At 41.0% G+C, this 24862-nt stretch overlaps 1 protein-coding gene across 5 annotated transcripts in view; it reads left to right on the top strand.

Annotated features, from left to right (window-relative positions):
• The window catches only part of LOC147203518 (growth factor receptor-bound protein 10-like), a 72933-nt gene that overhangs the window by 22063 nt on the left and 26008 nt on the right, over positions 1–24862 (top strand). For all 5 annotated transcript variants that reach the window (XM_086113271.1, XM_086113268.1, XM_086113270.1 and 2 more), the window contains 2 exons: positions 7924–8206; positions 11531–11675. In XM_086113271.1, the coding sequence (XP_085969397.1) occupies positions 7924–8206; positions 11531–11675 (428 nt within the window). The remainder of the gene's footprint in view (positions 1–7923; positions 8207–11530; positions 11676–24862) is intronic.

Here is a 24862-nt window from a genome sequence, read left to right as displayed (position 1 = left end):
AAACTTGTCACACACATGACACTCTTGGCCAAGTAATCACTCTTTCATGAGTTCATTTTGCAGTTAACCCCCCCCCCCCCCCAATCGCTTAGTTGCGCCCTCAACAATTTTTAACGAAACAGCCCCGGTTAAACATTTTACCAAGAGTTGGAGGGACATGTGACTGCCCTAGACGTACTTTATAGCTGCTTGCAGAAATGAGATGTGGCTGAGCATCTTATGAGGGGGATTTACGCCCAATGTTTAAGAAACAGCGGTGGTTGCCAGTATGTAATGTATAAACAGGCTCATGATCAAGTTGTTGAACGACACAGGCGGCCTTGGAGTGACATGCACGTGTGAGTCGCGATGTCACCGGCTTGCATTGTGTAATCAAGCCAGTGGTGTTTCTCTCAACCATGCACCACCGTGCCTTAAACCTCATATCTGAGCTCACAAATATACAGAGCAGCTACATCCCGAACATGTTAAGTTCCTCAAATATTTTGTTTCCCATCCCTCCATGAGATGTATGAGAATTTTAACAGTGTGTTGGTGTCCTTGCAACTGCTGGGCAACAAATCCCATCAATGGTGGCAATGCAGTGGTGTAATCTGACGGCTCGGCTCTCATGAGCTCATGGCTTGAAATGAATCTCCCAGCTCTAGTTATTCCTGTTTTACCCTTGTAGGGAAAGTGTGACACGACACAGGCACGCATGCACGGGCATATAAGTGCAAGCACACATTTCCCCTCTGAAAAAGTTCAGTGCTACGTTCCAAAAAAATAATATAACTGCAGAGTTTGGGAAATGTGGATATGCAGATTATGTTCTGATTTCAGTGCAATTTTCTAGGTCATGACCCCTCAAATATTCCCCAGACCTCATTAACCTAAATGAATAGTTGGTCATTACTTATGAAGCACTTCTTACAGAAAGAACTCAAAAAGTGCTTTTCAGGGTTTCAAAGAGAATATCAGCCCATTAGATAAGATAAGATAAGATAACCTTTATTTGTCCCGAACTGGGTAAATTTGCAGCAGCAAAATGGGGGGGGGGGGGGGCAAAGTGTTACATTGCGCAAAATAAATGTTTCAGAAAGAACTCTACACAGTTTATTAAAGGTGCAATATAAAATACAGCATTAACAATATATTTGTAGAATAAATATAATAAATTAGCAATAGCGTAGAAAACACAGCATAAGGTGGCTATGCTATGTTGTGTGCTATTAATAGATCACAACATGGGCACAAATTGCATGTCCTCGTTTTTCTTTTGATGAAGTCTGGACAAACCCAACTATTCGATAAACGTTAGCAGTATTCTGCTTTCAGGTGAAATTACAGAATAGACCGAGTGGTGTGCTCTTGGGTTGTCTCCTATGAACTGTGTTTCAAAGACAGATGCTGTGATCTGACACTGTTGAACCTAGACCTTGGAGTTCATACTTAATTTATTTGGATGCTCTTCCGGGCTATTTTGTTATCCCCTCTCCTCAAATTTGTCATCAATTTTCCTCCTTTGGCCACACCCAGGAAGGATAGCACTCATCCAGAAGGTCTGTGCAACTGTGGTCAGAGGCCGACTGACTTATTACATTATTTGGAGGCACCTGTGATGTTAGAGGACAAGCCTTGGTTGAACATATGAAGTCAAATTATTTTCAATCTTCTATGGGGGAGCTATCATTTTTATCCAAGCCTGCCCCATGTGTTTGTTTCTTTGAAACGTAATGTAATTCTGTCGAATCACATTTCAAAAGCAATATTTGATTGTTCAGTGGTTAATTTTACTTAAATTGTCATTTAGTCTTTTTGTCTTTCTTTTGTCATTATTTTTTATTCAATTGACAGTGGGGTGCCACCAATTTTGTCCACTTGTATGTGCTCTGCTAGGAAAAAAAAAATTCAGCCATCCTTCCACCCCCTTTTGATCTCTCCTGACACACGTACAAAATACTGTCCCATGAGCCAGTGTTCTAATGAACACGCCTGACGTATACTGGACCAAAATAAGTATGTTTTGTAAGGTTTGTGGATATTTTTCACACTTGTCACAATGTAAATGTTAAATCCTGAACAGACGCAATTTCTTTCCAATCAGATGCTAATATTAACCGCTAGCTTATGGCTAATTCTTACTTTTTTACTGCACTCAAATTCTTTTTTTCTGTTTCACAACCAACTTTAACTGTCAATTTTTGGGGGGAACATTGCAAGTGTAGAGCGTGACTCGACGACGGTGTACAATGCTTAATTGTAAGTTGTGTTGATGTTTTAACCTTGACAGACCAACATTAATTACTAACGTGACTATGCTGACATTTGTTCCATTTTTCTGTCATTATTATTATCAGCCTAGAGTAAGAAACGGGTGCTATTGAGAAATCTGCATGCTGTGATCACCCTTACCCTGCATGAAGCGAGTTTCCTCCCCAAATGCCCCTCACATTACCCCTTAACTAAGAGTCTAGCTCGATAATCGCTCCTTTTCCATCCATGCTATGCATTTGTCTCTGTTTTCCTTCCCTTGCCTCTTCTGTTTCCCTTTGACCCTTCCTCATTGTCTCCCCCACCCCATCAGGAGGCTTGGCCCTCCGTGTGTGTGTGTGTGTGTGTGTGTGTGTGTGTGTGTGTGTGTGTGTGTGTGTGTGTGTGTGTGTGTGCGTATGCAGGTGTGTGTGCGGGTGTGTGGGTGTGTATACACGCTATCACCAGTGGTATTGTACACCCCACAGCCGCACTTTACAGTTTAGACCTGCTCTGTCTGTAGTCCCACTGGCCCATTTTGAATGGAAGCCCCTCAAATTCACATTTCACATGCTGTTTTGTCTGTGTGTGCATGTGTGTTCAATCGATGTTCTAGTAGACCTCTTGACAACATTCCTTTTACGTCGTGAGCGTCACCCCCTTTTCAATTTGCAACCAGCTGAATAAAGAGTGCACAGACTAGATTCCTGGCTCAATGACAAACGGTGAGCCACATGCATCTGCCATCAGTACAATGGTCTTGTTTTGGCATTGTCTCATTCTCTAATTACCAGTAATATTCAGAACAAGTATTATATTCACTAGTATTACAGTTGGTTAGTACTGCATATAAATTGGCGAAGACAATGAAGGGTGTTGGAGGATTTTTACCCCTCCAATTTCACCAATTATATGTTCTTAAAGAGAAGGGAAACTTCATAGGACTAAATGGACATAGCCCATGAAAACAAAAATGACCCTTGTCCTTTTAATGAGGAACTCACTCTATATTCGGTGCTGCTTCTCGACAAAGAAGCGATACAATTTTGGGCAAGAAGGCATGGGCCACCATGATGGATGTTGTTGGATGAAATGTTAGATCAACAGAAATTGAAAGGAAGGAGATGAGAGATTTTAGCGTGCAGCTGCACTTAGTTGTGGCAATGTTCCTTCTTAATGACCAGGACATGCGTTCAGCTGAGGAACAAAAATCATAATTGTGAGTTGTTTTGCTTACTCTTTTAATGTACCCCATTCTTTATTTGCATTTAGTTACAAGAATGCTTTTGGTTAAAATCTAGACTCTGCAGCTGTGTGGACAGCATAGCTGTAAAACTTGGCTTAGCAAAGAACATAGTTATGGATAGAAGAAAATAGGAACGTGAGCTGACAGAGAGCTGTCCGAAATGTCTTTAAAGGTAGATTCAGAAGCGCTCTAACTTATTTCCTTCTTCATTGATAGATTTGTCATTTCCCATTTTTTTCTCAAATGTCGCTTCCATGTCTCTGCCATTTGTCCAGAGTCGTTATTCTTAAATATCTAGATGACATCTGAAACCTATTGGCTCACCTCAGTTTGTATGTACAGCAATCTGTTCAATGACGCAGGGCAGACCATTCCGTCCGGATGGCAGCTGACGTACATGTTCGAAACTTTCACAGAATATTCATACAAAGAGTAAGAACAAAAATGGTTAACTACACAGCAGGTTTGGTTGTGCTGCCAGCAATGATGAGGCAGCATCTTAATTCAATCAAGATTCATATCTGAGGCAACTAAGGAACAGTTACATGGATCTTTAAATGGAAACGTGGCCCTTTCTTGAAGGCTTTAACCCAGCAGAACAAGGACCACATCCTTGTGCGCTATAAAAAACAGTCACTAAACAGTATTTTCAACCCCATTTGATTTCACTCCTCTTGTCCAAGAGGTCACACAAAAAGTTGTGCCGGCAATAGTTTTACGCTCCATCATGTTGATCAATCCATTCCACCAGAGGCCTCTAGACTCTGACTTCGAACAGCGATTTTAATATCCCGAGTTTGAATACAGGTTCAAGTCAGAGTATCTAGTTTAATAAGAGGCCTCGCCACATGACTTGCTCCCAAAATATGTTTCAGCAACTGCATCATGGTCGCAAATTCCTACTGTCAGCAGCTCTGCTTTGTGTGCTCCCTGCTGCCTGAGCTGCTCTGATATTTTAAGAGGATCTAATGATTGGCTGTAATAATGTAAGGTCAGGCGTGTCATGGCAGCTGTGTGTTTGCTTGGTATGAATAAAGGCGTTTACGTGCTCCCCTTTGCCTGCCAAAGACGAGCGGTTGGTCGAACTTGTCTCTTGCTGCTCTTGTCTAGGTTTAGGCACGTGTGAGTGTGTGGGTGCGCACGCACGTGTGCTCGTCATGCGCTGCGGTGTCAACAGCCCGCATGACGCACACCTCTGTTTGCCTTATTGCGACATGCAAAGGTGATTATGATCATGTGACTGATAATGACTTACACATCCTTGATCCATTGGTAAAAGTGTGGGTTGTTCTGTACAGAAGCAGTTGTGCAATTGTCTTTGTAGGAGTCATGCGAGTTTGACCTAAAGTGTTCGATGATTTTTTATTTATTTATTTTTTTTAAGTTACATGTCGCAACAAGCCCAATGAACGTTCAGCACAGTGCGATGGTTGTTATTTGACGCAGTCTCAGCTGAATTTTTACATGTCATGTAAAGAATGTGAAGATCTTGCTTGCTACTCTCGCTCTGTCCTTAGCCCTATAAATGGCCTTGCATGCACCCTGCGTCCTGTGGTTTACATCTCTTTAGCTCCCCAGGCTATCTATAAGTAGCTGCTCCAGCTTACATGTTGCTATTAATACCAACGGATTAACCACCTGTGATTTACAGGCACCTGTGATTCAGCTACCTGACACGTTTTCAGGGGAAAAACGCCTCCAAGAAAACCGACCTATGACTGGTTCTTTGTTGTACGCTTTGCTGTTTCAAGGCTGAGCTATGCTACTCCATCCAGGCACGTTTTGATATGTTTTGTTTGAAATATATTATTTGAAACTCCCTTTTCTTGGGAGCTGTTAGCAAGACTCAGTGTGACAGTATTTAAAAATAAACAATATATTTACATACAAATGAATGTGTTATACATCCACATCATAGGAGGGTCAAACTGGTTTCCAGTTGAATTTAACATTTTGATAATCTCCTAATGCAAGTTTAGTTTCCTGCCACAGTTTGAGAACGTCTGCCACTTACAAGTGGTTCTTGTCTCCCCCTAGTGGTATAATTGTAATTGACATTAGATTTGTGGCCTCTGGTTGCAGGGATTTGATACAAAATTCATGAGCGAGTTTTTTTTTTTTTTTTAAACGAAGATTTATTAATCAGAGTCGCCACTGCGGATTGTAATTTAGAAGGAGCAAAGTTTTGTGCCCAGTTTACCCCTTGAGATAAAAACTTACACAGTATGAAGCAATTAAATGAGAACTTCCCATCAATTGCGCTCACTTCAAACTCTGATACATAATGCTTCTGGAGTCAGTTGAAAAATTCACTTCATGAATTTAAATGTGCCTGGAGGTTTTCACAAGGGCTTTGAAGATGGATTCCTCCTTCCAAAAAAGAATTTGACTACTGGTTTTTAAGACCTGCAAAAGCAGAAGGTTCGATACACGCAGTGAATTTTGAGCAGATGCTGACAATATGATGCCATTGCAGTGAACCCCAGTGCTGAGAGTAGAAAAGTGTTACGGGCAGGTTTGTGCCTGTACCTGTTATCCTGGAGATTTACCCACAGGGCACCTTCTTGTCCAGAGTCAAGAAAATCCTGCTAAATCAGTGTTGCAGTAATTGCATGAGTGCGTGTGTGCATGCATGTGTTGAGCGTTTTGTGCTTTTCTTTTACGGGATTATTGAGCTTTAAAATGGTGAGGTTCACGGTTCACATCCCGACCACAATGAAATGATTGAGAAACTGAAATAGGAGTGGCAAAAGTCCCAACAATTTTCCTGGATTTGACATCTTTTATCATCCTTCAACTGTTTGAAAGGAAAGCATGCATTCTTTCAAATTTTGGGTTTACGTTCTGCTGCAAATTTATTGATTGGTGTGAGAGCTGAACAATGAATCGAATTCAAACCGCACTGCAGTAGAATGCAATTTTCAAACTGCGACGGCTGCAATTTGGAGGAGAAAAAAAATTTCTAACCATGCTATAAGACCAAACATCTAACACCACCTTCACTTTTGTCTCTCTCTCTCTCTCTCTCTCTCTCTCTCTCTCTTCTCCTCTCTCTCTCTCTCTCCTCTCTCTCTCTCTCTCTCTCTCCTCTCTCTCCTCTCTCTCTCTCTCTCTCTCTCTCTCTCTCTCCTCTCTCTCTCTCTCTCTCTCTCTCTCTCTCTCTCTCTCTCTCTCTCTCTCTCTCTCTCTCTCTCTCTCTCTCTCTCTCTCTCTCTCTCTCTCTCTCTCTCTCTCTCTCTCTCTCTCTCTCTCTCTCTCTCTCTCTCTCTCTCCTCACACACACACACACACACACACACACACAGAGACAAACCGAGGCAGCAAGAGACAAGCACTCATAGCCGAATTTGAAATCTTTCAGTGGGTTAGCCATTGACCAGGTTGAGACCATGACGCATAATAGGGTAGCGATGGAGCTTGGCAGAGGTTACACATTTTGAACATGGCCAATAAGTCATTGTTTAAATTAACACACCATCCACAGTCATGACTTCATGAAATGCCCAACACACCTATAATACACGAACAAATTTAAGCAAATCAAAATATTTACATCAGCTTGATTTACAATGTAATGCCTCTTTTTTCTTGGCACTTCCTATTTCTGATTCGGGAGCTAACAGTCAATCAGAGTGATGAATTGTCATTTGCAGACCATTTTATGTACTTCAGGCGCACTTTTTATGGAACGTTCACATTTTGCCAACAAATAGCACCAACAACAAGCTCAAAACACACAGCGCCAGCAAATATGTCAAAGTTTTATTATATTGTCCCCCCCCAAAAAAAATGGAACGATAATTGGACAGCACGGTGATCGACTGGTTAGCACGTCTGCCTCACGGTGTGGAGGTGTGATTCGGGCGAGTTTGCATGTTTTCCCCATGCCCACATGGATTTTCTCTGGGTACTCCGCTTTCCTCCCACATTCCAAAAACATGCATGGCAGGCTAATGGAACGATCTAAATTGTACCTAGGTGTGATTGTGGTTGTTCGTCTCTGGGTGTCCTGCGATTGGGTGGCAACCAATTCAGGGTGTCCCCCGCCTACAGTACTGCCCGAAGACAGCTAGGATAGGCTCCAGCACGCCCTCGACCCTCGTGAGGATAACGTGTATCAAAATAATTATAGAGTGTATGTGGTAACTTCATGAACCAGGTAAACAAACATTGTTATAAAAATCTCCTGATCAAAAAATACAAGACAGCAAAAGAAAACAAAACTTGAAGTGGTGTCTTATAAACTATTTAAATTTCACACATAATGCATTCTTCAAATGCATGAAGGGGACCTTAAAAAAAAACACTTTTTAAATCACAATCGCAAAAGTGAGGGGGAAAAAAATCCCTATGACATTACTTTCCCAAATGGTTGCGAATCTGCATTCTATGCAACAAATTACTTTCAACCGTGTCTTCCTTCCCTTTCCTGTCTTGTCTTCCAGAGGATGATGTTGATTTAGAGGCCCTGGTGAATGACATGAATTCTTCCCTGGAGAGCTTATACTCCACTTGCAGTGGCCAGCAGACAGATTCTACATTGCTACTTCAAAACGGACAGACCTCAGCTTCTTCCCAGCAACACCACAACCACCATCGCCACACGCACGTGCGGCAGGGTCACCACGTGCTAAACCATTCCTCACCAGAACCGCCCTCCTCCACCTCCACCGACCTACCCCGAGCAAGCCTCCGACGCTCACAACCCATGCACATCCTGGCAGTGCGGTGAGTTGAACAGACAGTGGCCAGCCTAAATACAGATGGGCAAACATATCGAGAGTGGACAAGTTATAACCCTGTTTGGACATTAGCACTTAGCCTGTAGCACGCTGTTGTAAGCACAGTAGCGCTTGCAGTATCAACTAGTAGTAGGAGTGTCAACATAGCCCGACACCATTCAACAACAAAGAATTTCAAATTTACAAATCGTAATGAAATCGGAAACTACATATGGGGTAGTAAGTAACTTTCAATTCAGTGAGCTTGTTGCTGTTCTCGGCAGGTCTGTTGGTGCGGGGAAGAATCGTCACCAGGGTAGTAGTTGTGCTGGCAGTAGCCTGTGGGTTTGGTTTTCCTACAGGCATATTCAGCATTGTCTAAATTGTCGCTGACTTCTGTTCCCCATCAATGACAAAGGCAAAAAGGATCCTATACCACTCATTCAAACTTTCATCATCGGACGTGTGTGAGTTGATCGCACAGGCATGTGAAGAATCCGTTAGTACACATACATGAACTTTTCGCATCTGATGACTGAGACACTCTAATGGCAGAGCAACAAGCTGTTGATTATTAACATCCATCAATAAGTAAAAGCACATTGATTATTTGTTTAACTTTTGCTTTACATGTTTATATGTTGTGATGTACACAGCACAGAGGTTGAACGCAAGTTCTGTGCCTCGGATTCCTTTTTCTTTTTTTTTTTTTAAACCTTTGCAAGACTGTTCCTGGGTCAAACAGTCAGTCATCAAAAAAGCCACTCATCCAAAAGGGGAAAGAAACTAACTTTGATGTTTATTGAAGTGTGGTTTTGCACAATGTACTGAGATCTCATGTCATGTAATATCGTTTGAAGTCCCAAGTTTTATGTGACTACAGAGGCACATTCATTTCAGAGGAGTTTTCTAGAATTCCAAATTGTAAAACTATAGGGGCATTCAAATGAAGGAATACACTTTTAATTTAACATTCCAGTATGTGGCTAGAATCTGATGAATCAATAGACAGATTTGATGGCATATTTATGACCATCACAACCCCCCCTCCCTTTTTATAAATGTTTCCCTTTAATTCCTTCATCTGTAGCCTTTCAATGCCCTCTTCCTCCTTGTCAGGCCCTGTTTGTCTCAAACACCACCATCAGGTCCAATTCTCGTTCATTTTATCATCAAGTGTAAGCCTATTTCTCGGTTTCAATAGTCGTAGCGCACACTCTCCCTGAGGCGTTCATTATAGGCTTTATCATATACATTCACTGCAGAGCGGTCTGTAATAATTATCCCTGTCCGGAGTATTTGACAGAAGTAGAGAAGAAATGATCAGGTAATAGAGTATTCTGTCTTTCAGGACTCTCGCCTCTTCTCACAAGCACACACACACACACAGACACACACTCACACAAGCACCGACTCAGGCCCTGAAGTTCATATTATTCAGAGCTGACCTCTGGATAACCCTGTTCGCTAGCTCAGATGGGACGACATCAAAAGGCCCGCTCCCTTTTGAACTCGCTGGGTTCTCCAGCGAAATGATAGAGGCAGGGAGAACGAGTCGAAAAGAGAGAGTCTCCCACAATGGCTTTCTGAGCGCACTATTCACCGCCAAAAAAGATTAAATCCTGAAAAGTTTATGATCAGCTGTCAAACCATCATCCCTCTTCTGTGCCACAAGCTTATAGTGCGTGCGCCCAATTGAAAAAAAATGCTTTAAAGAGATGTCTTATTTAATATTGATGTGTGATAAATATTGCAGAAAATTAGCCAGCAGGCTGCAGGGGTCTGTGATTTCTCCTGGCTTGGAGACTGTTCATTATGGCAAGATCAGACAGAAACAGACATGAGCTTGGGTGCTACACAGAAAAGACCTTCTAATCTCCCCTCCTGCACATATTTCACACGTGTCAGCGGCTCTTGTTATTCCAAAGTTATACCCATTTTGCACTATTCAAAAAGCTGTACCATAAATGTCAGTTCATATTTTGATTTAGTACAAAACATTTTTTAAGCGAGTCATCCTCACCGTCACGCCATTTGGTCATATTAGCGTTACCCGGCAGAGGCAAAGATAATGTGCTGAGTTTCAAAACATAAACACCATCGTGTGGCTGGATTCATTTGACACAAATTAAGCACCCAGGATATGCAATTGGAAATTGAACATATATTTACCGGTAATCGTCAGATACTAGTAAGACCACACTCTCTGCACTTCCTTCAGCCTTCACTGCAAAATATAGCCCGGAAGAAGAATATTATTATTACAGATAACAAAACAAGAGACGTTATGAGATTCATTACAGGGTGCCTATTTTGGACATTTGAGGAAAACGAGAGAGCATGCTTCCCGGGACTGAAAAAAATTATTTTAAAGTACCAATACATTGATGTAGTCATGCGTCTCAAATATGACCTGTTAAAACTGTGCTGGCTCATCAAGAAATTGTAGAATTCGAACAAGCACGTGATCAAAGGTGTGTAAAGTGGAAGTCCTTTACCTCTGGGGCTGACTTTCAGCGGTTCGGTGCCTTGCTCGAGGGCAGTCTCGCATCTCTCTAACAACCAGTTGCAATATGTATTTTGTCTGCAGCGGCACTTGAGCCCTTGTCCTCCGGTTTCAAATTCCTTTGGGACGTGCTTTATGTCTTACCATGGTAGTTTAATTGGAAAGATAGCAAAGAAACAAATGTAATCATACATATTTTGACTGCAGAATGCACCAATCTGTTTCATGAGTGTTTGTAGTTAATACTTGTCAAATGTTTTAAGAGTCATAAATCACTGGAAAATTAGATGAAGGCCAAGTCAAAACAAAAGGAAAGTAAAGTACAATAATGAAAAACACATTATTGTATTGCATATCGCCAAAGTGGTCCCCAACCACCAGGCCACACACCAAGCCTACTCTGTTCACAATGCGGCGAGCGGCTCTCCATTGAATCACTGAATCCTTCAATCTGATTCGTCAACAAATGTAAGTGCCTCGAGAGCGTTATACTTGGTGGCCAATGACATTGCTAAGGCTCAAAGGTCATTCAATACTGTTGACTAAATAAGAAATAAAAACAGTGGATTTGTGTTTATTGTTAGAACATTCATTGCCCAAGTGAATATTTGCCAGTGCGTGGCGGCGAAAAGGTTGGACACCACTTTATATTGTTGACTGTTCAGTATGTTATCTGGTAAGATGTCTCCTCACTAATTCCCTCAATGAATCTAGACTGAGACATGGAGAGAATTCCAATTAAAGTCGAAGTCAAACTATGGAGGTAGCTCGACATTGCGCATGCAAATGTACTCACTGCGTTGGTGTCCTCTTCTCATTGTCCAGGAGGCTGCATGAGGAGCAGCAACAGCTCAGGACCTCCTCTCTCCCTGCCATCCCCAACCCCTTCCCTGAGCTCTGCAGTCCGGCCAACTCACCTGTGCTCAGTCCTGGGTCGCTACCACCCAGAGAACCCTCCAGTGGCACATATGTAAGTGCAACCTACCCTCACCAAAACAGGAACATTTGTGCCACACTGTTGAAAGCCAAACGATTTTCAGGGACTAGTTATTTTTCTCCAGAGCACTTTTATGCAGTTGTGGCATTTCACTCGTCAGTAAAATTGCATGTGGTTTCGCTGGATGCAAAATGCTGTCCACATATCGATAGTTTAAAGGCTTTGTCACTTGGTGAACAGGGCGAGACATCTGCAATAAATTGGAGTATATTTTGATGGATTGTATTTGTTGTTTTGCACATTTGGAATATCGTAAACCAGTTGCACTTAGCGGCGCGTTGTGTGTTGCACATGGATGTTTTGGAATTCTCCTGTTGAACATCTGCCCCATTTTTTTGCTAATTTTAGGCCTGGTGATTGCTAGCACATGATTTCTCATGGTACGTGTGTGTGGACTCAATGGTGTGAGTGTTGTGTGGAACAGTGCCCGTGGCAGGATTGTATATGCCTGTGCCCATTTCCATTTGTGTGTCTAAGATTAGGACAGTGGCCTGCTTGTTCATGGAGTGTGAAAGCCCTTCATCATCAACATCATCATCATCGTAGTTAATGATCTGCACATTGAGCCAGCCAGTGCTAGTTCCAGTAACATACCAGTTTACAGTAATGTGTGGCCAAACTATTTATCAGATGTATCATCCAGGGTCTGTTCTTGTCACTGATCTCTTTTGCACTTCCAGTCAAGGTATTTCTGTCAGTACAAAATGCATGTCTGAGGTTAATTATAACCTGCATACTTTATTAATGAGTTTTGTGGTGAAGTGGTGGGCTCAGATTGCAATCTGAGGAATGAATACACCTGCTTGATGTTAGTCTCAGCCTCCAAACATTACGTTTCATTCAAGTTCAAGGTCATCATGAGCGGGGAAGTTGTTTATTTCCATGTGCAGGGGTTGTAGTCTTAAATTAGAAGCCATGGCAAAGATTCAAGTCTGCACAGTAAGTTTTTAGTTGTAAGGTCAATAGGTTCAAAATGAATGTGTCTCAAAGTGACATAAGTATGACTCAGAATAAGTAGGCCAGGCAAAACAGGAATTTTGTTGACGTTTTAATTCCCAGACGGCCTATTAAGAGGGCCGTGTGGACCAGGAAATGAAGCGGGGGAGTGGAAGAGGTGCAGGGGGGTTGCAAATGATGAACAGAGGTAAAGGTCTGTGATCCCCCCCGCCCCCTCAGTAACCCAAGTAGACATTTGAATATCACTTGATCCAGCTGAACCAGAACCCTTTTAACTTTTTCCTGCAATGCTTCTCTGACAGCAACCAGTGTTTGCATCCATTCTAATTCGGGATATCCCGATCACCATTATTTGGCACCTGAATCCGAGTCTTTGGTTTTTAAGGATCTGCCAAATGCTAAGTCCCGAGAAGATATCTCTGCAATACAAAAAAAAGCATGAATGAAATGGTCTGAAATTAATATAGAAGTGTACATACATACATACATGCATTTATGATAAATAAATGTGTATATATGGCATATAATATACCGTATTATCCGCAGTATAAGGTGCTTCGGAGCATAAGGCACACCTTCAATGAATGGCCAATGTTGAAACTGTTTTCATATATAGAGTGCATCACAGTGCGTGTGTGTGTGTGTGTGTGTGTGTGTGTGTGTGTGCACATGTGATTCTTACTGCTTGCCTCAAAAGACAAAACATAACATTGTCTCATGTCAAATTAAGCTCATAAAGTCCTTTTCAAATAGCGGGGCGTGATGCGATGCCGGAGGGGGTGGGTGCATGTGACTCTACGGAACATGCTTTTTTGCCAAAGAGAAGAGAATCAAGTATATTTGCACATCCACTACAGTAGTTGGCAATGGCGCCCTCATTGTCAGAGAATGCACAGGGAGTATTAGTTCTACGGTGTTGTTGTGGGGTTTTTTTTTGTTTGTTGGTTTGTTTTTTTGTTTTTGTTTTGTTTTTGCACCGAGCAGGTGATATGAAGTGCAGGAAACAAACCCTCAAGAGACATGATGAAAAGAAAGGCGGAGAGACATGAAGATAATGAGACCAAAAAAAGTCACCCGAAAGCTAAGACAAGCAAATATGACGAAATGTATGTAGTGCTTGGCTTCACTGTGAGTACAGTGGGAAACGAGGAAAGACCGGTGTGTTTACTGTGTCGAAAAATGCTGGCAGCGGCAGCATAAAGCCAAATAAATCAAGGCGCCACTGAAAGACATCACACCTTAATCATGCTGATAAGCTGCTGGAAAAGTTGTGCACTGCAAAACGTGCTCATTGTAGCCATTAATCCTGACTTCCTCATTTTGATTTTAAAAAAAAATATATTAAAAAAGAGAGAGAGAGAGAGAGACAAAATCAACACAAATTGTTTTATTCATTTTTGTTTTGTGGACTAAAGTGTTTTATAAATTCTGCTCCTGAGTTAATGTTGTTTTTAGAATGGTGCGGTGGTTCAAATGGTGCAACAAGTTGGTCAAAAATGTTTAAAGGATTTTAATTGTAATTTTAAAAAGGCAAATTGATGCATTTAAAATCTTCTCTGTTACAGACTAAAAAACAATGTTAATAAAGTTATTCTTTGCTGTAAATTGAACCATATTTCTTTTTTTTTTCTTTTCTTTAATGTTAATAAGTATACAATGTAATGCAGAAATCTACTTATAACAATTCCATAGACAAATGCTAATTATCGTGACGCTTGATTATTTGGTCACCTTGTGATGTATAAATGAAGGATACTGATGTTTTTGTCCCAATCAGCTGAAAACCACCTGATCGGCCCCGATCTCTGATCATGTTGATCACATCCTAGTTACAATCGTGGTCTCCCTTCAGGTGTCCCTGTTTTAGTGTGCATGTGCTGTATTCTCAAAAATATACTGTATGTTAAGAAGAGGCACATTTTTTTCCGAGTTTTGTTTTGCTGGACCAAACATTTGCAATGGAGATCTCAGGAAGAGCTGTGGAGAACTGAAGTCCTTGTGCATGTTTTCAATGTACACAGTGCAAACGCTCATGTAAACTGGTGCGAGAGTTCTTTGGCACCCATCCATGCCTATGACTCCATTTGTTTTCTGGTTGTGTGTTTGTACCGCTGTCTGCTTGTTTGCCTTTTGTGAGTTCTGTAAACTATTTAGAGAATTGGCAGTGGCTGTCCGTCGTTGATGGCAATGGAAAGTATGTCTCATTGCGGTTCTTTTTCAGTGGAAATTCAATTCAGCACCTTGTCCACTCTGACTAAACCTCCCACAGACATGCCTCTGGATGTGTGCGTATGCCGTAACACTAATTCCTTGTAGGCACTTGAGTGATTCCATGACAGGAATGATATGTTGAGTGTTCAAAATGAGGGGAAGGAGGTTGGTCGCTCTCACTCTGCACAACCCTTGACCTTGAGTTTTAAACACAGGTGTCTTTTGTGTGATTGTGTGTGTGTGTGTGTGTGTGTGTGTGTGTGTGTGTGTGTGTGTGTGTGTGCGTGCGTGCGTGTGTGTGTCCCTTGACTTCTCTTTTTCTGTCTTCTTGTGCAAGTACTTCTCTGCCTCCTCACATACATGTCGTCCAGTCAGCTGGCGCGCTGAGAGGTTTTTCTATTTGTTTTACTGAATTCCTGAAACCTCCAGGCGCTCTCTGACAGACACATAATGCCCCATTCCCCTCCCTCTTGCTCTACCAACTCCCTCACCTCAGTGCAGGAACCACGAGGAAGTAGCACACAACTTTCAGGAATGACTGGGCAAGCTCACAGCTGTGGCTGCAGTGGTCCCACTTACTTCCATTTCCTCAGCTCTCCCCATTACTCTGATCTTGGCATGTTTTATTTCTAAAAACATTTTGTTCATTCCCTCTCTTGTGAAAGAATCAAACTAAATTTCACTCAATGTTATCAAGGAACACTTGTAGTACTCTCTGGTTTATTTGGAATTCTATAAATATAGATGCACAATATTCAAGGAAAGAACATTAAAATGTATATGTACCATTTACCGGCGAAACCTCTACATTAATAGAGAGTGTACACTTGATGAATCTCTCAATTGTGAGTACCGGTAGTTAAGTTTTAGTAGTTGAAGAAATATTAAATTTTGAACTCAACGAAAAATTATTTTACTAATTGCAATTTCAATCTCAATCAAAATAATCAGGATTATTTTTTTCCCCCCCTCATAACCGTCCAGCCAAAGTTTGTGTTTGAAATGGATCTTTTGTGACACCAGTCCTGGAACATTTCTGACACAGCTCGCTTAAGTCTTTTAAGCATGTGGGACATGGTTAAGAAAAAATGAAAATTCATCTTGCTGTTGCACAAATACTCATATTCCATACAATGTAGGTGCTTCTCTGGTCGGTGGTGTAAGCAAGAGTGTTGTTAAATTTACTGGGACGCTGTGTCCTTGAAGTCGACCAAGTCCTTCCAGTGTGGGAATATTCATTTGATCACAGCGTTGCCAGATTTTCTTGGATTTACTGTACTTGGACTGGATGTCCTCAATATCACTGCTTTCTACTATTGCACGATCCCCACGTCCTGCCTCTCTGGTCTGTTTCTCATTATGTCCCTTTTCTTTGGGTATAGATGGATTTGTGTGAGAGATGCTAGAGTATTTTATTTTTCTGAGCCTGGCTCGCTTCTTCTATCTCTTCCTCATCTAATGTACAGTCATGTCTATCTGAATGTTTGGGCTACTCAAGGGTGCTTTGAAGTAGTGACCACTCGAGGTTTAGCTGCATAAAGCATGCTTATTCACTCAAGATGAAATGCAAGTCCCAAATTGGCACATTGAGCTCCATACTGTAGGTACCACCACCCACGGTTTATGATTGTAACCAAATATTCAATTGAAGGCAAGGCGGCTTTATTTACTGTATATAGCAGTCATTCCCAAAATGGACTCAACATACGGTGCAAATAAGATGTGTAAATAGTATGTTTCAAGTGCTTTCGAAGAGCTCAACATGAATTGAATTAGTTTGAATACAAATTAATTACTGTAACATTCAGATTGAACCCATTCAAACTCAGCACGCACGCATTCGGCAGATCAACCAACAGCAACAGTGGAGATGTGTTTCAAGGAGTGCTTATATGAGAAGATCTGCCGCTATTTCCATACATTACAACAAACAACAAGCTTAGAAGCTGCTTATTTGTAGACTTGTTTGTTTTTCGCTTGCTGCCATGGAGTCACCATTTGAATTGGAACTCTGTGTGTGTGTGTGTGTGTGTGTGTGTGTGTGTGTGTGTGTGTGTGTGTGTGTGTGTGTGTGTGTGTGTGTGTGTGTGTTGCGTGTGTGTGTGTGTTGCGTGTGTTGCATGTTTATTGACGGCAATACAAGAAAGTGGAACTCATACATGTAAGTGGAACTCATACCGAATGGAATAAATGGAACAGCGTGCACATCAGCCGTCTGGCAGCAAGTGCAAAGTGCTCATCATATGCACAATGGGACACTAGAAAAGACAGAAAAAGAGTGTGTATGTTCACCACAATGTTACAGCTGGAGGAAGAATTCAGACATGAGCACTTGCACGAATGTCAACAGAAGAAAAATGTGTGGAAAAATTAAGGACTTTTGTGTGGGGCTAGGCAACAACTTGTAAACACAAACACTAAATCTTCACAGGCAGACATGTGTGTTCTGCAGCCTCCAGAGCACACGGAGCAACTGTGAGAGCCCTACAAAGATATGCTAGCACACTACTCCGCACTTAGTCTCCACTTTTTATCCATTTTCTTATTTGTCACCAAACTTCAATATAAATACGTACACTATCGTGAGAGAAGATCTCTATAGTGAAGTCCAGGAATTAGCCTTCACGTTAGTTTTTTTGCAGCTTTTGCTTGTAAGCGAGCTAGCTATGCGCTGTCGCTTGTAATCACATTTAAAGTGTTTTACTGTCTCTACATTTGTTGTCATGTGCTAAACCTGTTTTCACATTTTTTGTGGCAATTAATGGTAAAATAAAATAGATGGGTGTGTGTGACAAATTCTAACTCAAGTTAGCGTGTAGTGGTAAACATTTTTGACATTTGTAAGGCCAGTTTAATGGAGAAAAAAAAAGCTCTTATAAATGACTGGACAGTCTATAGAGGTATAATGATAGTGATGCTGGACACTCAAATTCACTCTTTCAGTCCATTATGAGTTTTAGTTTTCCATAGGTTTTCATACGTTTGCATGCTTTTTTTGTGCAAGTTTGTGCATGTAAGCATCCATATTCGTACAATAATATAGATTAATTGACTGTCTATTCCATGCAACTGCAGAGTCAGAGCCCAAGGAACGAACACACACACACACACACACACACACACCTACACACACAGACACACACGTGCTATCTGATGCTCTTTGTTGCAAAGGTAAATAGAGCATTCAGACAGCACTGTACAGTATTAGCCTCTGTCAGCATGCCTGGCTCTGCCTTCTCTCTCTCTCTCTCTCTTACTCTATTTCTATTTCTCTCTAGCTCACTCACTCACTCACATGCATTGAGTGACTGAATGAGTGAGTGAGAGAGAGAAAGAGAGAGAGAGACAGACAGAGAGAGAGAGACAGACAGAGAGAGAGAGAGAGAGTGAGAGAGAGAGAGAGAGAGAGAGAGAGAGAGAGAGAGAGAGAGAGAGAGAGAGAGAGAGAGAGAGTTTGTTCCTTTCATTACAAATTGTTTGGCTGTCGTTGAACAAATGCTACCTGGACGAGAGCCAGGCAGGTTGTGGTTGAGTCTGGAACATCTCATGTGTCAAGGCCATATTTATCTGTTGCTGCTAAATGGAAACATGTCTCAACCTGCCAGCTCGACCTAATAGTACCATGCTGCCACAGAAACTTACACGCAAACAAGTACCTGCGGGTCTTTTGGTGATTTATTAGATTGGCTGTTATGATCCGTCTGACTAATGACGCCATTTCAGTAAATAAGACGTCAACACTGGCACTTAATAAAGCCACTTGGTAAAATGTCAACATTCAAAGCCAGAGTATAGAGATCATTGTTGATATGGAAATGAGTGTGGGTATTAGGTCATTGCACAGACTGTGTACTCTTTGCTCGACAGTCTCATAAAAAAAGGATCAAGATAATCTTAAAGGAACCTTTGTGGGCAATTCTTTCAGAATTATCCCAATTATGCAAATACTTTGACACAAAACACCATATCGGGTTAAGATGATCCTGTTACATGCTAAATTAATTTAGACGCTTCTCAAAAAAAAAAATAGGTCAGCCTTACTTCAACGGCTGAGCTATCTGCACCACCTACTAAACTGCATATAAAGAAGGCTGCAATTGCCCTGAGCTAATAAAAAGAAAAAACGTGCCCATCTGAGTGCACACAGTTCAAGTTGAATATAAAGTCCAGCTCGAGTGTGTGCAATAAAAACCAAGACCAACAAATGGACAATCATTCACCAGATGAGTCGATTTCACTGATTATAGTACAAATGTCTGTTGGGAGTATAAAAAAAAAAAGGCAGTTGAACAAGCGACCGTCAAACCTGAGCTGATAAAAGTCAGATTCGATTAGCAGTAATGAAATGTAGGCATATGTTTTCTACAGTGTTTATCTTTATTGGGGTCCCATGTGAGAGAAGGGCTAAGATGACTTTGAACAAGACAGTCTGGATTGGTCACCAGTCAGTCGCAGAGCACACACTGTGAACTGTAGACAAACACTCACTTTCACACCGATGAGCAATTTCAAGTCTTCACACCGAGCACTCGGGAAGGCATCAAAACTCCTACCAAAGCCTCTTGACAGGTATCCTAGCAGCTATCATAATACGGTATTCACATTTTTTCAAATGTTATACTTCGCTGGTGTAGAATTACAACTACAGCGCATTTTTAAATCTGTGGTTTTCTTTCAATGCCATGATTCAATAGGGTATTTAATTAGAGGATGTTGTGGCCACCCAGGTTGCTGGGGCGATAAACCTGTAATAGTTCATCCCCGTTTTCCAAAAGGCAAGAGCATTGGATGAGAAACCACCTTTGCAAACATGAAAAAAATTCAGTGAGATTATACCATGTACATTTACAGTACCTACTTTGGTCAGAGAAGAAAGCTCAAGTTCACATACTGTATGTACCATAGTTTGATAAATAATGCCCACCAAAATTTATCATTTTATTTTATACAAGCTCCTGCCTGTGCATGCATGAATACAGTTTATGTAGGAAGAGAGTGATATGTTGCACCTTGAAAGTATTTCATATGACCAGAGCTGAGTTGTTGGACTCATTTAGGGCATGGAGAATGCATCTTTCTTGTCCTTCATTTCTGGAGGGCTGCTGACATGATACTTTGTAAAAGTACTGGATTAAAAAAAAAATGTCAGCAATATTTTAATATAGTAATGCTTTATTTGTCCAGTATTATCTTTTTTTTCTTAGATGAACACACACACACACACACACAGCACTTCACAATAAGTGTTGTGTTTGTGCCCTAAATATTTAGGCCAAAAAGTTCAACCTTGGTTTCATCGGTCCAAAACACATTTCACCACATGCAGATTGTGGTGAAATACAGATTTTCTTTTGGTGGTTTATTTGTACTTGTTTTGTCACATGTATATTTTTATCTTGGCGTCTATATTTTTCTTTATCAAATTAGCCTGACATTTGAACAGATTCAAGCAATTTGCATTCCAACCTTCATTATTCAGAGTCTCCAAGGGTGTGTCACACAAATCTGCTGGGTGTGGACATATCACGAAAAACAATGGGGCCAAAAATAACCCAATTTAGTTTATTTTTAACCGTGCAGCTGGGTTATTATAAGACCACGCACACAGTAGTTAATTTGACTCAGCAGGATGGGTTCGGATGGCCCGGTGGTCCAGTGGTTAGCTCGTCGACCTCACAGTGCAGAGGTCGTGGATTCCATTCCAGTTCCGGCCTTCCTGTGTGTTGTCCCCGTGCCTGTGTGGGTTTTCTCCGGGTACTCCGGTTTCTTCCCACATTCCAAAAACATGCACAGCAGGTTAATGGAACGCTCTAAATTGTCCCTAGGTGTGAGTGTGAGAGCGGATGGTTGTTTGTCTCTGTGTGCCCTGCGATTGGCTGGCAACTGGTTCAGGTTGATTCCAACGGGTGAGTTAAATGTTTTACCCAAATGTTGGTCAAATTACAATTCTGCGTTGTTTCAACGTTGTGCTTTTGTCCCCGAAAGCTGAGTCAAATCAACTACATTTCTACCACACATTCAATAATCGCCCCATGTGCTTTGTCACATGAACATAATTCTAATACATTACAGTACAATCTCTAAGAATATGTTTTAGATTACCAATACCTATAATACTGTGCAAACAATAAGTTGAAAAAATAAATTGGGCGAACAGTGTGCAGTGTTTGCAGGCTGATAGCTCGATTTACAAGCACATATTCGACTATCAAGAAATGTTATGACTTTGGACTTTACTCCGAGCATTTTATAGAGAACTGTGTGTATCAGTTCCCACACGTGTTGGCAATGCTTTGGGTATTGGATGTATGGGTGGTGCTTTTGTGTGTTGGCCCCATGAAGATACTCCACCGTTTTTGTCCAAGGTCGATAAACAAAAAAGAATGTAAGAAAGCAAGTAAAACGATGAGTAAAGACCAAAAGTCATGGACAGTTTGTTATTATAATACACATGCTTTAAAATCCACAGAGGCCACCTATCTGTCCATCCCAACTGGCCGAGGCAGCCGGGTAACTAATGTGTGTGTGTGTGTGTGTGTGTGTGTGTGTGTGTGTGTGTGTGTGTGTGTGTGTGTGTGTGTGTGTGCGTGTGTGCGTGCGTGTGTGTGTGTGTGCGCGCGCGCGCGCGTGTGTGTGTGTGTGTGTGCATGAATAAAGTTGAAAAATGAATTAGGTTCCCTAAAGTGCTCTGGTTGACTTCCAGGCTTATTGTTATTGCCAAACAGTCTCCTTCAACGATGTGTCTTATTTGTTTTATGGCCAACTTTATAACATTTAAGTGGAAGCAATGCTGGCAACTCTCTGTGTGAGTCCCCCACCTTGATCTGTAGGAAAACAAATGTATCTGGAAGTTATAGGTTGGCATACTTGAGATGTTGCCATTCTGTATCCAATGTAAATAAAACCTAAAACCTACAGCAAGGGTCCACAATTGGCGCCAAAATCTATTTGTGGCACACCTAATTTACTGGAAGCACTGCTGCATTTTGTTTGTTTGTTTGTTTGTTTATTGAACATAAAACATATATACAGTAATAGTTTGACAGAAAATAAGGTAGATAAAAAAAGTAAAAAGAAAGAAATCAATCTTCATTCAACACAGTTATTATGTTCAAGGGAGTAGGAAGAAGTAAAAAACTTATCTAGTCCTACCCCGTTATGTGATTGTATCTAATAAATCATTTTTATATCAATCAGAAAAGAAAAAAGTAAGAAGAAAGAAGTCTCCATTAAGGCTCATACTTTACCCTTAACCGTGATATTTTTACAACTTTTGGTTTGTATCGGGATTATATACTTCCACACCCTGACACTCTTGTGTCAATTTTCTCTTAAATTCATAATGGATATTTATATACCTTTCTCTATTTATCAACTTAGTTCTGATTTATCATTATATTTAATGTTTTGAATTTATCATTTTAACTCTGATTGATGTAGGTTGTTTGTACTATTTTTTTGAATTTGTTTTTGAACAACATTTCTGTGATAACGACAGTTTGAGGTTTGACTCACCTCCATTCACAGAGTGTGAGCTGGCATTCTTTGCACATACATGTAAATTGTGCTAACTTTATAGTAGGAAACTGTGCCCCGAGGTTGAATTTACGTGGAGCTGTACTGAAACTGGCTAATTACCTGGCTAACTCCCAAGCTGATGGGCTGGCACGTTAGCCAGTAAGCTTATAAACCATACCAACCAGCTTGTGCGCTCCAAACTAACACAAACACTGGAATTGTGAACGAGTTATGAACTGATTTGGGGAATGGCTGAGGTAAAAAAAGGAAAAACTCAGTCGGTGTGTGTTTGAATGATAATGGCTAAATCAGGTGTGGACAATGAATTTTGCAAAAGGGGCCTTAAGAGAAACTGGAACTCTTGCCGAGGGCCATGCTAGCCTGAACTTTTTTGATATTCTTTTTAATCAATTTTCAAAAAGAACAGTCCTGGTTTAAAATATATGTAGTTATCATTATGAAATACAAATTTTAAACAGCAAAGTGTCAAGTCTAGATTTGCACTTTCTAACATTAATTTTGTGCACCAAATGCCAACTCACAACAGACAAGTCAGGATTTCCAAATATATGCCGAAAGTATATGAATTTGGACCACTATCGTCTTTTTTGCTTGTTCTGTTTGGGGGGAAGAAGTTGCGATAAGGTTCAGAAAAGTCACTTCATTTAGTGAGAATGTTGGTAAATTTGTAAAACTGCAGACACAATTGGTTGCTCTTTCTCGCTACCTTACTTGTAGTAGCATCCGTATGTGTGGATAGAAAATAAAAGTATACATTTCAAAATGAAAGCACCACATATTTTATGGTTTACTTTGACTTCATGGTCATTTTGAGAGCCTGTCAAAGGCTGTGTGTGTGCGACCCATAAATATGCCGTGTCCGTCTTTTACTCAATTCAGCCCAGATAGACTTTGTTTTGAGTCTTAATTTGATGCAGTAATTGCATGACAAGGAACCTTTCGTCACTTTGTGATGACTTCGCAAAGTTTCCTTCATGAGTGCCCTCACTCCTGCTGACCACAGGCACAGAATGGGCACAGCAAATTGTCTAAGGCCCATTCAGGTTTTCACTTCTCCTTGTCATCATGGAGACATCCACTTCTGTGGGCGGCTCAGACCACACACGCGCACACACACACAGCATCACTGTTCAATGGTCTGTATATGAGGCACTTGTTAATGGACATACAGAGCTGCAGTGGCTTTTGTGTGCCAAATCATCTTATCAAAGGCTGTGACTCTTTTTGTTGTCTTTAAAAGACAAAGACTATTGCTACATTTTGGCACCGGTTGGGATATAGGGGGTGTTTTGGCTCCTGCCAAGACTGATGACCTGAATAGAGTTGGGACTTTCAGTAGGGACATGTGAACAAATAAAACTTGGTGACAATTCATTAATTAGCTCCACAGAAAACCAACAATCATAACGTTTAATTTCTCAGAGTTTGTTGGTGGGGGTGGAGGGAGTGGGTGACACAAAGGTATGTTCATGATAGGATAGCAGAAAAAACCCCACATCAGATTGAATCAGCCATAAAATGTTCATGCAGTTATTGAATCAGCCATAAAATGTTCACGCAGATCTGGACAGTGGATCAAGGATTATTTTTATTTATCACTGCGAAGGATCCAATCCATCAAAGATGGCAGCCATATCTTTTTCCATTTGCTTGACAGTTAATAACCACATTGTAATTCACATCCAAAGGAAGGAAGATCATCATTCTCTCTTCAGGCCTAGATTTGGCCTTGTATTTATTTCTTTTTTTTTTGACACATGATTAATAGCCGGACAAATTAAAAAGGCTTGAAACATTTCCTACCCATTTTCTGTTTCTCTACGTACAATTTTACACCTCTCTCATTTTCTTATTATTTTGGTAATCAGCATCTTAGGTTTTAAAGGGAACGTGTTATGAAAGATTCATTTGTTGTGTTTGTATACAAGCCTATTAAGTGTGACATTTTAGAACCAAATAAATATTTTATCTGCCAATTTATGAAATTGTGTTGGAGCTGTTTGGAACTTCTACGGCACTGTGTGTCCATGATAACCACCCCTAGAATGAGTTTCTCAGCCAATGACTTGACAGCTAGGATGGCAAAGAGTGAAAGAACAATTTTGACGCAGTGGTTGAAGTCGTATCAAGTCAAAAGCAAAAGTGAAGCAGAGCTGATCAGCTTCATTGATCATTGATCAGCTTTTGCTAACACTGTCACTCACCAGCATTAGCGACTCATAGTAGTGTTCACCTAAGTAGATGGTGTGGAAGTAGCCTGATATATTTGTTGAGCAGGACAGCATTACACGAATCAACTAGTGTGGTTTGGTGACTATTTAAATACCCTGATGTTGATGTTGTTAGCGGTGTGGGGGGTGTTTTTATTTGGCAGTTTGTCCATGCGCCACAAAAAGGCTAGTTTTCCACATTGTGAGCTCTGCTTCCACAATTAGAAGCAAATAACCGAGAGC

This window comes from Hippocampus guttulatus, chromosome 6, assembly GCF_054856545.1.
Source record: "Hippocampus guttulatus isolate MCC_2025c chromosome 6, RoL_Hgut_1.0, whole genome shotgun sequence".
In the NCBI taxonomy this organism is placed as follows: domain Eukaryota; kingdom Metazoa; phylum Chordata; class Actinopteri; order Syngnathiformes; family Syngnathidae; genus Hippocampus; species Hippocampus guttulatus.
This window is presented reverse-complemented; position numbering and strand designations above follow the sequence as displayed.